At 35.6% G+C, this 12,480-nt stretch overlaps 2 protein-coding genes across 2 annotated transcripts in view; one reads left to right on the forward strand and one right to left on the reverse strand.

The window, feature by feature from the left end:
* LOC117322977 (ADP-ribosylation factor-like protein 2) lies at nucleotides 1-6,154 on the reverse strand. Its single transcript, XM_033877949.1, has 5 exons — nucleotides 5,967-6,154; nucleotides 3,138-3,248; nucleotides 2,478-2,640; nucleotides 1,845-1,925; nucleotides 1-457 (listed from the first exon to the last, which is right to left on the reverse strand). Exons 1-5 carry the CDS (start codon nucleotides 6,029-6,031, stop codon nucleotides 323-325), a joined length of 555 nt encoding a protein of 184 aa, XP_033733840.1. The 5' UTR covers nucleotides 6,032-6,154; the 3' UTR covers nucleotides 1-322.
* Nucleotides 6,155-6,294: 140 nt separating this feature from the next.
* Nucleotides 6,295-12,480, forward strand: part of LOC117322978 (ribosomal protein S6 kinase delta-1-like) — a 34,067-nt gene continuing 27,881 nt past the window's right edge. Inside the window, 1 exon segment of the mRNA XM_033877950.1 lies at nucleotides 6,295-6,443. Coding sequence (XP_033733841.1) covers nucleotides 6,342-6,443 — 102 coding nt within the window. The 5' untranslated portion in view covers nucleotides 6,295-6,341.

Raw genomic sequence — 12,480 nt, forward strand, 5'->3', positions numbered from 1 at the left:
ATGGTGAATTATCTCCCTTAAAAAATGGTTCTGTTCTCAGGAGTTGGTACACAAGACCTTTCACATACACTGAATAGGTATGTAAAAAAATCAATTATGCAGTATTTTCCACACATAGTCCCATCTTTCCACTCATTATAGTCCCATCTTTCCACTCATTAACTTTCTTAAATTTTACAGAATCTTAAATTTTTGAACAGTAACTAAAATGTGCATCACAAGTATTAAGCCTCTCCAAACATCTTTATAAGTAAAATTCAGCACTAGGGGAGGGGACTTATTTGAAAATGTATACAATAAATAACATTGTGCAAATATATATTTAGTCCATGGTGAATATACGAGATGCTATATCATCTATGACCCAATCAATGCCCTTCAGTAAGTTGTCCCCGGTTACAGCACTGCATCCCTGTATTAACCAGTGGTGAGTAGTAATGGCCTCTAACTGCAGTGCCTGAAAGTACAACAAGGATTTCAACAGACTTCAACAACTGAAATCAAGATATAAATATATGCTGGAAATATTATGAAAAGTCCATTTGAACAACAGGTGTGTGCTTCTGGTTCGTATTTATATTAAGCAAGAGGCCCATGGGCCTTAACGGTCACTTGAATTTTGAAATACATTTGTATTTAAGTTCATTTAATTGACCCTGTTTGGCCCTGCCCATCAGCCCAGGAGGTCAGTCAGGGCCAACATGTACATACCATCAAGCTGCCATTCCATGGTGATAATTTTAACAAAGTTAGAATGAATTCCAATAGAAATCAAACAAATGAGATTCAAAATTGTCATTTCCCTATATTTCACCTTCCCCAGGGGCAAACATGAGATCCCAGGGTCATGAAATTCACAATATTAGCAAAGCACCTTTCATATATGAAGATTATTTGATTCTACCTTATTTGGGTTTTGAGAAGAATTTTTTGAAATTTCAGTTAATTTTACCCTTTTCGGTTCCACCCTACAAGCCCCTTGCGTTCAGACAGTACATATATACATGTAGTTTACAACAGGCATCCGATACAGATAATGCTAACAAAGTTTGTATTATTTCCAATGGCAATTGGAACAAATAATGGTCAAACATGTGATTTTCCTATATATAAACTGTAGTAAAGTTTATCCCCTCCCCAGGGGGAAACATGAGACTCCAGGATCATGAAATTCCCAGGTAAATTACCTTAAGACCTCTCTATCTGTGAAAAGTATTTGATTCTACCATATCTGGAGGGTTCAGAAGAAGATTTAAATTGTTTTTAGTCAATTTAACCCTTTTTGGCCAGGCCCCTCAGACCCCTGGGGGGGTTGGGACCATATAATTCACAATTTTAGTTCACCTTTGGCCATAGAAGCTTTCTGCTAAATTTCATTGTATTTGATTCAGCAGTTTTGGAGAAGAAGTCAAAAATGAAAATGTAAATTGTTTACGGAAGGATGATGACATACAAAAAGGTGGTTTAGAATAGGTCACTTGAGACTTTTTCAAGGTCAAGGACAAGAATATCCTTGTCTTCATTATAGTGGCTTTATTTATAAAAGTTTTTTTTATTTCTTATTTTGGTCAAATATGAGGCAGAATACCTGAAAAGAGTTGGTCACAGGGCTTATATAAGTTACTGGAGAATTCACCTGGTAAATATGAGGGCATTTGTATCATTTCTGAAGCCTTAATCTTTAAGCTTTCGGTCAAGAAAACAATATGGCATCAAACCTATTTTATGTCTAAATATTTCAAAATCAAGCAAATTATTTTCTATTTTTCTTAAACAAGCTTTACAACTTTTTCCCCTTTATTATCTCCCTTGAGCTAACTATTAAATACAAAGAAAATACTTACATCTTTGATTGATTCTGCTGACAAAGCTCCAGGTAAATCTTGTTTATTTGCAAATACCAGTAATGTAGCTCCTGCCAATCTCTGAAAAAATGTGGAAAGGTAACAACTTCAATTATAAAGACTTAGCAGTTTTCACTTTCTTAATGAAAGATTTGTATCTAAATTAATTTCATTTCCAAAATAAAGATTTTGATAGAGATTTAAACATTTAAATTCATGAATTAAAGATATAAGATTTTCATTCTGCAAAAATTGTTCAAATACTTACAATAGTTAGACAAGAATTTTACTGCAAAAATTAATCAAATACATAAATTATAACAATTACCATTATGAACCATTTTGATTATGAACTAGTATTATTTAGTTAACTGGTCTGAGGGTCAAAGTTCATCATATATCTGATGTTCAACCTCTCAATATAGCCTTCAAATGCCGTGTTGGTATTGGTATCTGTATAAAACTGGGTATTATACTGTATAATAGGGAAAATCCTGAGATCTTATTACAGTAGACCGCTGTCAGAAATATCAACATCAAAAGGAGTAATTGTTTATAAAATTGGAATGAAATTGAGGGGTCATTTTTCATTTTGAGTCATAATTTAAAAAAAAAGTCATTTCCATTACTTACCTCTTCCACTAATAGGTTCTCCAGTTCTTGTTTACAATCTTGAAGTCGCATCCTGTCAGCACTGTCTACCACCCATATTAAACCATCTGTACTCTCAAAGTAGTTTCTCCAATAGGACCGAAGGGACTTCTGACCCCCAACGTCCCACACATTCAGCTTAAACCTAAACAGGAAGAACATCACATGGAGTAATTTGAGAAATCCTAGATATCACTGAAATTTAAATATCGTAAAATACCTTATTAAAAGTCATCAAGCACCTGAAAATACATAATTAAATGTCACCAAGCACCTTTAATTCCTAATTGATTCCATGCATGCACCTTAAGATAGCTACAATGTAGGTATTTGTAATTAAAAGATTTTTGTTAGAGTTATCTCCCTTGAATACTTGTAGTGGCATCATCACACTTTAAATTTAATCTACAGTATAAGGTACACGTCAAATATATATATTTATTGAATAAGAAATATAAATATATTTTTGTGAATAATCATCTCAAAGCTACTGTTCATCTTTTTGTATGGCATGTACATTTTGTAACATTAACATGTGGCATTAAAATTACTTTAAAAATTATCACAACCACAGTTTTTCATGGCAGAAAATACCATACATGTGCAGAAACCTGAATTCCAAAAATCTTCATTAATACATACCCTCTATGTTCAAGAGTCTTGATATTAAATCCTAGAGTTGGCGATATGGTATCAATATCCTCTCCATTAAACTTTTTCAATATTGTGGTCTTGCCGGCATTGTCAAGTCCTCTATAAACATCTGGTTAAGGTATATCATAATTATGTTATTCAACAAAACTTTTGTTGCTCTTTAGAAAAGAGTCATTGTTTCCTTCGTCCAATGGATCAGGAAATGTTAAATAAAACAATCTCAAATTGGACCAACATACACATCAACCACATAACATCAAATGTAAACAAATCATTAGGTCATTTAAAATGCAAAAATAAAATCACCACAAATCATTGAACACATACCAAGCCACAGCCAGACTAAAACAAGCTTAAGCATACTGGGTATTTCAAAAACAATACATGTCCCCTACTTCCCCAACCGCTTAAAATAGTAAATGATAAAAAAAAACCTGTAACATGAACTTGTCTGAGATATTATTGTCCTTTATCATTGTGTAAAGTTTGATCAAAATCCTTAAGGATTTTTTTATACACCTCTAAAGGGGCAACTGGCATACTCTGGCATTAGGTACATACAAGATGGGCGCAGAGGAATCACTGCTAGCCCCACAATTGATTAACTCAGGTGCTTATATTTTTTTTATTTTAAATTATCTTTTTGAAAGAACTTAGAGTCAGAGAAAAAGTGACATAATTGTTAAGATTGTTCCATGTGCATGCATATGACATCAGAAAAGAACAGTTGTAAAGTTCTAGATTAAATAAAATGTAAAAAAAAAAATCTACATTGTATATGCAATTGGTGATTGGCTTGTTTGTTCAGAGGTTCAATGATTATCAAATAAATAATCAGGTGTTAGATGGTTTAGATGAATCTACACAATGTACTTTAAATCTTTTAATTTTTCAAAACCTCTGTCATAGTGTAATTCACAGTGAGATGTTCCATTTCTTAGGCAAGTTACAACTTTCGAACAGATTCAATTAGTTTTTTTGTCACCAATATTACAGTTGTCCCAGACAGCAGTACAATATTGAACCACACTAGCCGACTTCAAGCAACGTAACCATTGAAGCCTTAAATTCACATACTTATACACCAGATCAGCTTTAATTTTTATCCTGCATAAATATCATGTAGTATAAAACTCACTGTAAATCACAGGGGCATGTCTAGTTTTATATCATTATAGCCAGAAATACCTATATATAAAGACCATTTTTAATATAAGACTAGACATGCCCCTGTGGTAAATCAACCCCTCCGCAATGCCCCTGCACACAATAATAGATACTCGATAGAATGCAACCAACACTGGTTAATCTGTAGCGGGACTGGACTGGGTCGATCATCAGTGATCAGGTAGCTCAATTGGTAGAGCATCTGGCTAGTGTTTGGAGGTCCTGGTTTTGAACCCCAGTCTGGCCGCTACATTTTCTCCTCTCCTGTAACAAAATTGGCGCCCAGCTAAAATACCCACGGTGGTGTATAAGGGTCTTGTGTGTCTTCAAGGGCAAAAAATTGGAAAAAATGAGGGAGGTGAGTAGTGGGACGGACTGGGTCGATCTAGGTTACCAGGTACCTCAATAGCTAGCCTGAGTTTCCTCTGGCCCTGTCACCATGTCTGGTGTAGGGCCAGAGCGCACTACTATATGAAAACGTGGAATTCTTCGACACCGTTTGGTGTCGCTAAGAATCTGGTGCAAATACAATAAAATCGGGAGTGACATAACACCTACCTTACATATATGGATAAATGAGATATTTATTTACCCCAGAACACCCATTTAGTCCCACATAGGTGTTTTATTCCGTCCGTATAGACCCTCGCTTTACGCTAGTCAAAATTTCATACTGTTGACCCGCCATTTTGTAAGTGATAGTACGACTAACCACCCGAATCGGAACGCAATGGACCGAAAAGACCACATATCAATTATTGTGTTTTTCTTCTTACATAGTTAAAATTAAGAAAACTAAGCTTATTATTTCCCAAAACCTGTTATATTCAATTCAAAAATTTATTATTTATAAACTATAAGCGGTAAAATATATAAAAATAAATGTTGTATTTTTTTTTCTTTTCGCTCCATCACGCACTGATCAGGGTAATTAGGCCGCCCACGACCTACATAGTTAGCAATATGGCGTCGAGTCAAGTATGAAATTTTGACTAGCGTAAAGCGAGGGTCTATACGGACGGAATAAAACACCTATGTGGGACTAAATGGGTGTTCTGGGGTAAATAAATATCTCATTTATCCATATATGTAAGGTAGGTGTTATGTCACTCCCGATTTTATTGTATTTGCACCAGATTCTTAGCGACACCAAACGGTGTCGGAGAATTCCACGTTTTCATATAGTAGTGCGCTCTGGCCCTACACCAGACATGGTGACAGGGCCAGAGCAAACTCGGGCTACTCAATAGCTAGTGTTCGGAGGTCCCGGGTTCGAACCCCGGTATGGCCGCTACATTTTCTCCTCTCCTGTTAAAGATCAAAAGTAACTAATATAACCACTGTGATTTGATGGAAAACCTACAACAAGAACATGCACCTAATTCCCCAAATTGATCACTCCCAGTGAAAAATACAAATAAGAAAAATATTTTAAAATCTCAAAACCGATTGCAACATATGATACCACATGTATTGTACCATAGGCACTTGTATCTGGTCATTAACACCAGAGTTATAGTACATATCGAGGATAATTTAACCTCTGGTGTTAATGATCAGATACAAGAGTTTATTGATGACTCACAAAATCAAACAACCACAGGCACATGGGCTATTAAAATTTTTGAGTAATGAATTACAAAAGGATACAGCATTAGGATTCTGACTTCTTTCTCCTTCTGTTTCATCTTCTTTAAAATTGTGAGTAGACCCATTGTGTAGAGTTGATTGTACAGATTTATGTTGTTTTTTTTCCAGATAACGAACTACTAGCTAGTCTATTCGGTCTACTTTAACACTCCATGTTGTTTATTTAGAACTCTTCAGTCGTGGAGATAACAACACAATATTACCAAAAATCGTCATCAAATTATTGCGACATTATTAAAGTAATTATTCAATAAATTCGGAAATCATGATCAGTTTTCAATGCAATGATTTGTTTTGACGTGGAATATATATGAACTATTTCTTTACATGATTTGCTAATAACTTTGTGTATGTCGCAATCCGTCACAAGGGAAGATGGCGGCGAAGAACAAGACTGCTGATCGGCTCTGGCAGTTTGACGTTTCCGACCCCACCAAGCACCCTGATGGCTTTACTATATACAAAGTATCGTGCAAGGTTGTTCTTTAATTAATTTTTTATACAAATCTGATTGATGATATCGTAAAACTGTTTCAAATATACATATTTTAAATGTAGATCCAGCTGTCCGCTAGCCGGTCTGAATGTGGGTCGGTGTTTTTGACATCAATGATGAATAAAACATATATATACATTATGCAACATCGTCAACGTTGACGACATGTCATTTTTATGAAAACCGTCGTGTAATTGACATTTTGTTTCTACTTGTTATGATATCGTGTTTTCAAAATGAATGATTTGCTCTTACATAAAGCCGAAAATATTTCATTAATTTTGTAAACCTGCACGTCAGCAAATTCAAATAATTGATAGAATCACAGGGGCCTGTTAAGTTACCTGCAGTATATATGTCCAGCGGAAACGATTATCCAGAGCGTGTATGCTGCAGAATCGGTAAAAAAACCGCCTGGCACTCATTATCAGATTATGTTTGTTATTAAAGTGTAAACGTATTTTGTGCAGTTTAGTTGGTTTAATCAGCGCTAGCGTGGCTCATCATTTATAAAGTCTTATTTAATTGTATATAATCGAAGACTGTGGCCAATGTTATACAAAATGCATTAGCGTTGTACTGCACCCAAAAGTGATGGGAATCGGATGATATGTTTTACTTGATTAATCAAAACAATGGGATGACCTCCCCAGTCAATTATCGATTATACATTTTAATTGGATTTTGTTACCTAGCTGATGGTAATTTTTGTGAAAACTGTTCTTAGGTTACACAAAAAAAGGTTTATATAACATTCACGCATTCTTATTTCTGTTTGTTATATATTAACACTAGGGATTAGAAAAGTGGAAATTCGCTCGCCAAAGTGGAAATTCCTACCACTTTTGGCTTAACCTACCAGAGGTTTTTAGTAGTTTCCACTTTATTTTTTATATTTCCGCAAAATGTTTCCTATTACCACTGCTTTAATAGTCTTTCCACGGATTTATCACTCTTACCACTAGCTGTTTATTCTTTCCAGTACAATTTAGTAATTACCACTAATTATATATAATTTGGTTTAATTGGTAAAAGTAGACCGCTAGTAACTATAAATCGTTCATCTGTTTCAGAATACTTGCCGATGGCCTCGTCACGGCTGAGCGCGTTCACCTGTGTGTCAAACGTGCCCCGTGACGATGGCAAGTAAAGGCTTCATACAGTGAACGCGCTGTAAGTTTAGCTGAACCATAGCTCTTGACGACCATGGAATTATTAAATGTATATGAACCAACTGATTTATGGTTGTTTTGTTTTCATTTCCATCCACTATTTTTACAGTTGAAATCAAAATCCTTTGATGATACAGCGCTGCGTTTGCTGCGTACATATCTGATGGTAGGTATCTAGATGTGCTGCTAAGTGAATCAAAATTACCATGTAAAACCATATGACTATCTTCTGAGAGATGTATTTACCGAAATTATTAAAATGTCCCACACAAAGTTGTATTACGGTGTTTGTTTTCACTTCCAACGGAGAGATCTCGACATATGTGTCTGTGTGTTGATAGCAGATCGAGAGCACCAACACTGTTACGTAGGTGTGACACGTGGGAACACACTGTAAGTTTAGCTGAGCCATAGCTCTTGACGACCATGGAATTATTAAATGTATATGAACCAACTGATTTATGGTTGTTTTGTTTTCATTTCCATCCATTATTTTTTTAGTTGAAATCAAAATCCTTTGATGTGCAGCCGGGGACGTCGTCCCCGATTCAGCGCTGCGTTTGCTGTGGGTACATATCGGTAGGTATCTAGATGTGCTGCTAAGTGAATTAAAATCACCTTGTAAAACCGTATGACTATCTTCTGAGAGATGTATTTACCGGAATTATTAAAATGTCCCACACAAAGTTTTATTACGGTTTTTGTTTTCACTTACAACGGAGAAATCTCGGCATATGTGTCTGTGTATTGATAGCAGATCGAGAGCACCAAAACTGTTACGTAGGTGTGACACGTGAATCTCGGCCGAGTTGTGTGCGCTAGACTTTATATTTTGCTGAAACTGTAATAGATTCTACTGGATTATTCGATTTTAAACGACAATACATTGTAGATATCATTTTACTGTTTTGCATGACTTCTGCATGTACGGACTATCCGCGTTGTCTTGGTGACCTTTCACCTTCAATAGATGGCGCTGTGATTGGGAACGTTTGTGTGCTTTTTTCTCGAGTTATATTTTGTGAAATAGTGCGGTAGCGCGATATTGTATTGAAATTTGTTTGGTACAACAATCAGACTACTACATTAACGGTATTGTAAAGAATTCCATGATAAAAGTGAACTAAATTCTACGTCCCGGATTGAGGTAAATGTGGTTAGCAGTAACTACAGATTGGTACTTTTATTGTAGGTTAGTCTACATCATCCTCTCGGATACAATGAAGTGTACGGGTAATAGGATTATCTGCGACGGACATGCAATCCAATGATTATTGATAGTTTCTTATTATTATTTTGAATGAAATATGCCACCGGGGAAAAAAAGGTATGGTTGATAATCAGAAGTGTGATAGATTTTACTTCAGGAACTGGAAATTGGATGACGACGGGTCCATAGTTTCATTTTATTTTGGTATGTCCATTATATACAGATCTGAGGGTAAAATATATAAAGCAATGTTACTACAAAAGACCACCGGTTTTATTAATTAATCCAACTCTTATCTGTTAATAATGTTAGAGAGTTGTCAAAAGGTAAATATCTCTACTTGGCTAGCAAAAGACAAAATTGATTAGTGTTGATTATATATCGAACAATTTTCATGTACATGTATGCAACACTCTCCTGTACACCTCAGTATTTGTTTAATGTTATATATCTTGTATACCTGAAGGCCTTAGGGCTTTTGGTAAATAAAAAAACGGGACGGCACCATCCGCATTCATAAAGACAATTGTTTTATAGATCATTCGATTGGGAATTTTAACTGGTCGGATTGGGAAAAATATCCAATTTTACCATGGGAAATGGGGCCAAAATTCTACCCCAAATCGGCCCCCAAAAACATGTTAGTGTGTTACTGTCGTGGGAGGGCGATCAGGGCTAAGAAGATCAACAAGATGTAGTATAGAAATATATTTTGTGCATATTAAAAAAAAATAAAAGGAGTGAGATAAAAAAAATTGTGTAAACAGTTTAATTTCTGTTGGTGTATGTGTTGATATGTGTTCCTATGGTTGTCCGTTTACTGCCCCGGGTCTAAGCAACCGGTTACACTGGACAGACAGTAAAGGATGTCACTGTTCCCACGAGGTACAGTATACAGTATTTGTAAGGTTTTGTCGGAAGCTTTGACCGTCCGGGGAGTCTCTATGGTGTGTGCTACTTCATGTATTGTCCAATAGTGTACATGCACACACAGTGATAGAGATTGAAAAACCAAAAATACAACAAAAAAAACAAAAAAACAATATTCACAAGATGTTATGTCAGATATAGATTAATTTGCAAAAGAAGTTGCCAAAATTCAGGTTTTGTAATAAGTATGCGTTAATAGGTATCAAGATTCTAGTTAAAATATCTTCATTAAGAGAAAAACACTTTCCCTTTCGACTTTTATGCTAAGTTATCGTGTGAATAAAATCAATGGATCCCATTTTGCCACTATTTTCAATCAGGGTACAGTGGACCCGCGATAATCCGAACGCCGATAGTCTGGAAAACTCACAGTCCGGACGGAATAGCACGGGAACGGATTTCCGTAACGTTATTTGTACTCACCAGTCTGGAAATTCGGATTCCGTTTTCGGAACCCTACTTTGGGAATGGAACGTACTTTTCATTAGTAAATTCACCCAGTAATCCGGACGATGCCCGGTTAAGTCAACCGTGTCGACAGCTGTACAGACTATCGCTTGACACTGTGCGTAGTCATAGCGACCGCTGCCAGGTCATAGCCCCGGGTGTTTACCTGTGTGACAATGTTAGCTTCTTTACCGGGTCTTTTATTTCAGGTTTTTAACTTACGTAAGAATCATAAAATCATGGACTGATCGTAAGTAAACTAATGTAAACAAAATCAACAACAACAAAACGAAAAAAAAAAACGGACTGATTCGGTGACATTACATCAGAGACGCCATATAGGAAAATATAGAAACGCGTGAACACGTACCTGCAATAAATGCGAATTAGACAACAATAATGTAAGTGCTGAATAAACTTTTGTGAATTAACAAGTGCTACCGAAACCAGGGACATATATAAGTTTCTATTATAACGGGCCATATTAATATAACATGTAACATCTTACTAATATTCTATTATAACGGGCCAAATACAACGAGTATCATCTTACTAATTTCTTATCATAACAGGTTGTTTATAACTTGTAACATTTGATTCTACTATGTTTGCTATGCAACGCCAGTTTTGATTCGTTTAAAACCATGTATTATTTTCAACTAATACAAGCTCGAAAGTCAAGGCTGTAATATTCACCCAATATTGGTAATACGGTTACTTTAGCTGAGTGTGCTAACGGGTTAGTCTCTCAATGACTTTTTATCAGGAAGTGTATGATAGATGTTCTTGATCATGGTACTGTAGTGTCTGTACAAAGACATGCATATTTTATACAAAAAAAAAAAAAAAAAAAATTCGTTTGATTTTAATCAACCTGAATTCCCTATAGTATAAACGCAATTCTTAACAGAATTCAAGTTAAATTTACGCACAACCTGTATAAGCATATTTTCGGAATTTTTTGAAGTGCACGGAAACCAAACGCGTCAACTCAAAAGTAATTATCGGCGCGTGCCAATTAGAACGCCAGAAATCACAGACACCTGTGGTGTAAGAGACAGGTGTGACGAGCGTAATCTCACACCTGGCAATTGTTTCTCTGAGCATGTTTGTTTATTTATTAAAGTCTGTTGACTTGCGACACACGAATTGAAAGTAAAATTACAAGGATCTCAATCAATTCACGATTATTACACAATTACAAAAAGTCATACACTTTAACCATTGCGAATTCATAGATTATATCTTTCTCAAGCATTTAATCGTCGATAATCCATGAGACCGTGACATGTAAAATAAGGGATAAAATCTGTATAATTATTTAGAAGTGTGTTGGAGGCTTCAACACGGGTTTTCATTCGGGAGAGATTTAGTCTATTGCAGATCGTGATCTATACAATATATTACTCTCTGAATGAAGTATCCTTCATGACTAAAAGAGGGTTTTGTATAGAATACAACGCATAAGTTTACTGTATCTTTGTATTTCGTCTTTTCTCACAAACCAGAGTATCCAGAACTGTTGTATTTTTGTGGTATGCTTATTTGAATATTAATTTGCGAATAAAATAGCACATTATTTTATTAAAAGAAATATTGATGCCGTGTTCCTTTTATAGTAACGAGGAAGAAATGGTAAACACATAACTAATATACCTTTATTGGTGATTGACCGATTATTGGGTCGTGTATGGCATCTGTTTGCCCCTGGTATAATACATTATTCTTTGTTACCCAAGCGGTCATTTTGAGAGTCGATTTCACTAAAATCTTCTTTTTTTTGAACGCTCAAACTGATATTGCTGGATTTCGACTTCTTGTCGCAATATTCGCCAAAATCATCAACCTCAAATCTCATGTCCAGATCGTATTCAGACATGCTGTGTTGTTTCTGTTCACACTGTCGTCTATACTGCTGGCCACCATTTCAGTTACTGTTAAACCTGTGGCGTCATAGACTTTAAAATCAGCGTGACTGACCGATACGCTGATTAGCAGTCGACCGACAGCGCTGTAATAAACAAATAAACTAACAACCGAAGGCAATCGTCATTTTAATGGCCACGTGTTTCATTGACAATCATTCATCCTTATGATATCAACCTAGGAGGTTCTTAAAAGTTTTTTTTTCTTTCTCAAATCAATCCACCGCAACTGAGGGACCTACATAAGTTGCGATGTCGTAGCTCAAGACGACGGGTGCATGCTTAGTGCAAGGATATAAGTACTTCAATGTAATTTGGCTATCTAGGATATGAA

The sequence above is a fragment of the Pecten maximus genome, chromosome 3 (genome assembly GCF_902652985.1).
Source record: "Pecten maximus chromosome 3, xPecMax1.1, whole genome shotgun sequence".
NCBI classification, from domain to species: domain Eukaryota; kingdom Metazoa; phylum Mollusca; class Bivalvia; order Pectinida; family Pectinidae; genus Pecten; species Pecten maximus.

Bases quoted from the DNA above. Each gene is read 5' to 3' on its own strand.
- LOC117322977 (XM_033877949.1), bottom strand. From the start codon at position 6,031: ATGGGTCTACTCACAATTTTAAAGAAGATGAAACAGAAGGAGAAAGAA. The intron at 2,641-3,137 runs GTATGTATTAAT...CTTCCTGTTTAG, and splicing joins AAGACTCTTGAACATAGAGG to GTTTAAGCTGAATGTGTGGG. The intron at 458-1,844 runs GTAAGTATTTTC...TTGTACTTTCAG, and splicing joins CAGCAGAATCAATCAAAGAT to GCACTGCAGTTAGAGGCCAT.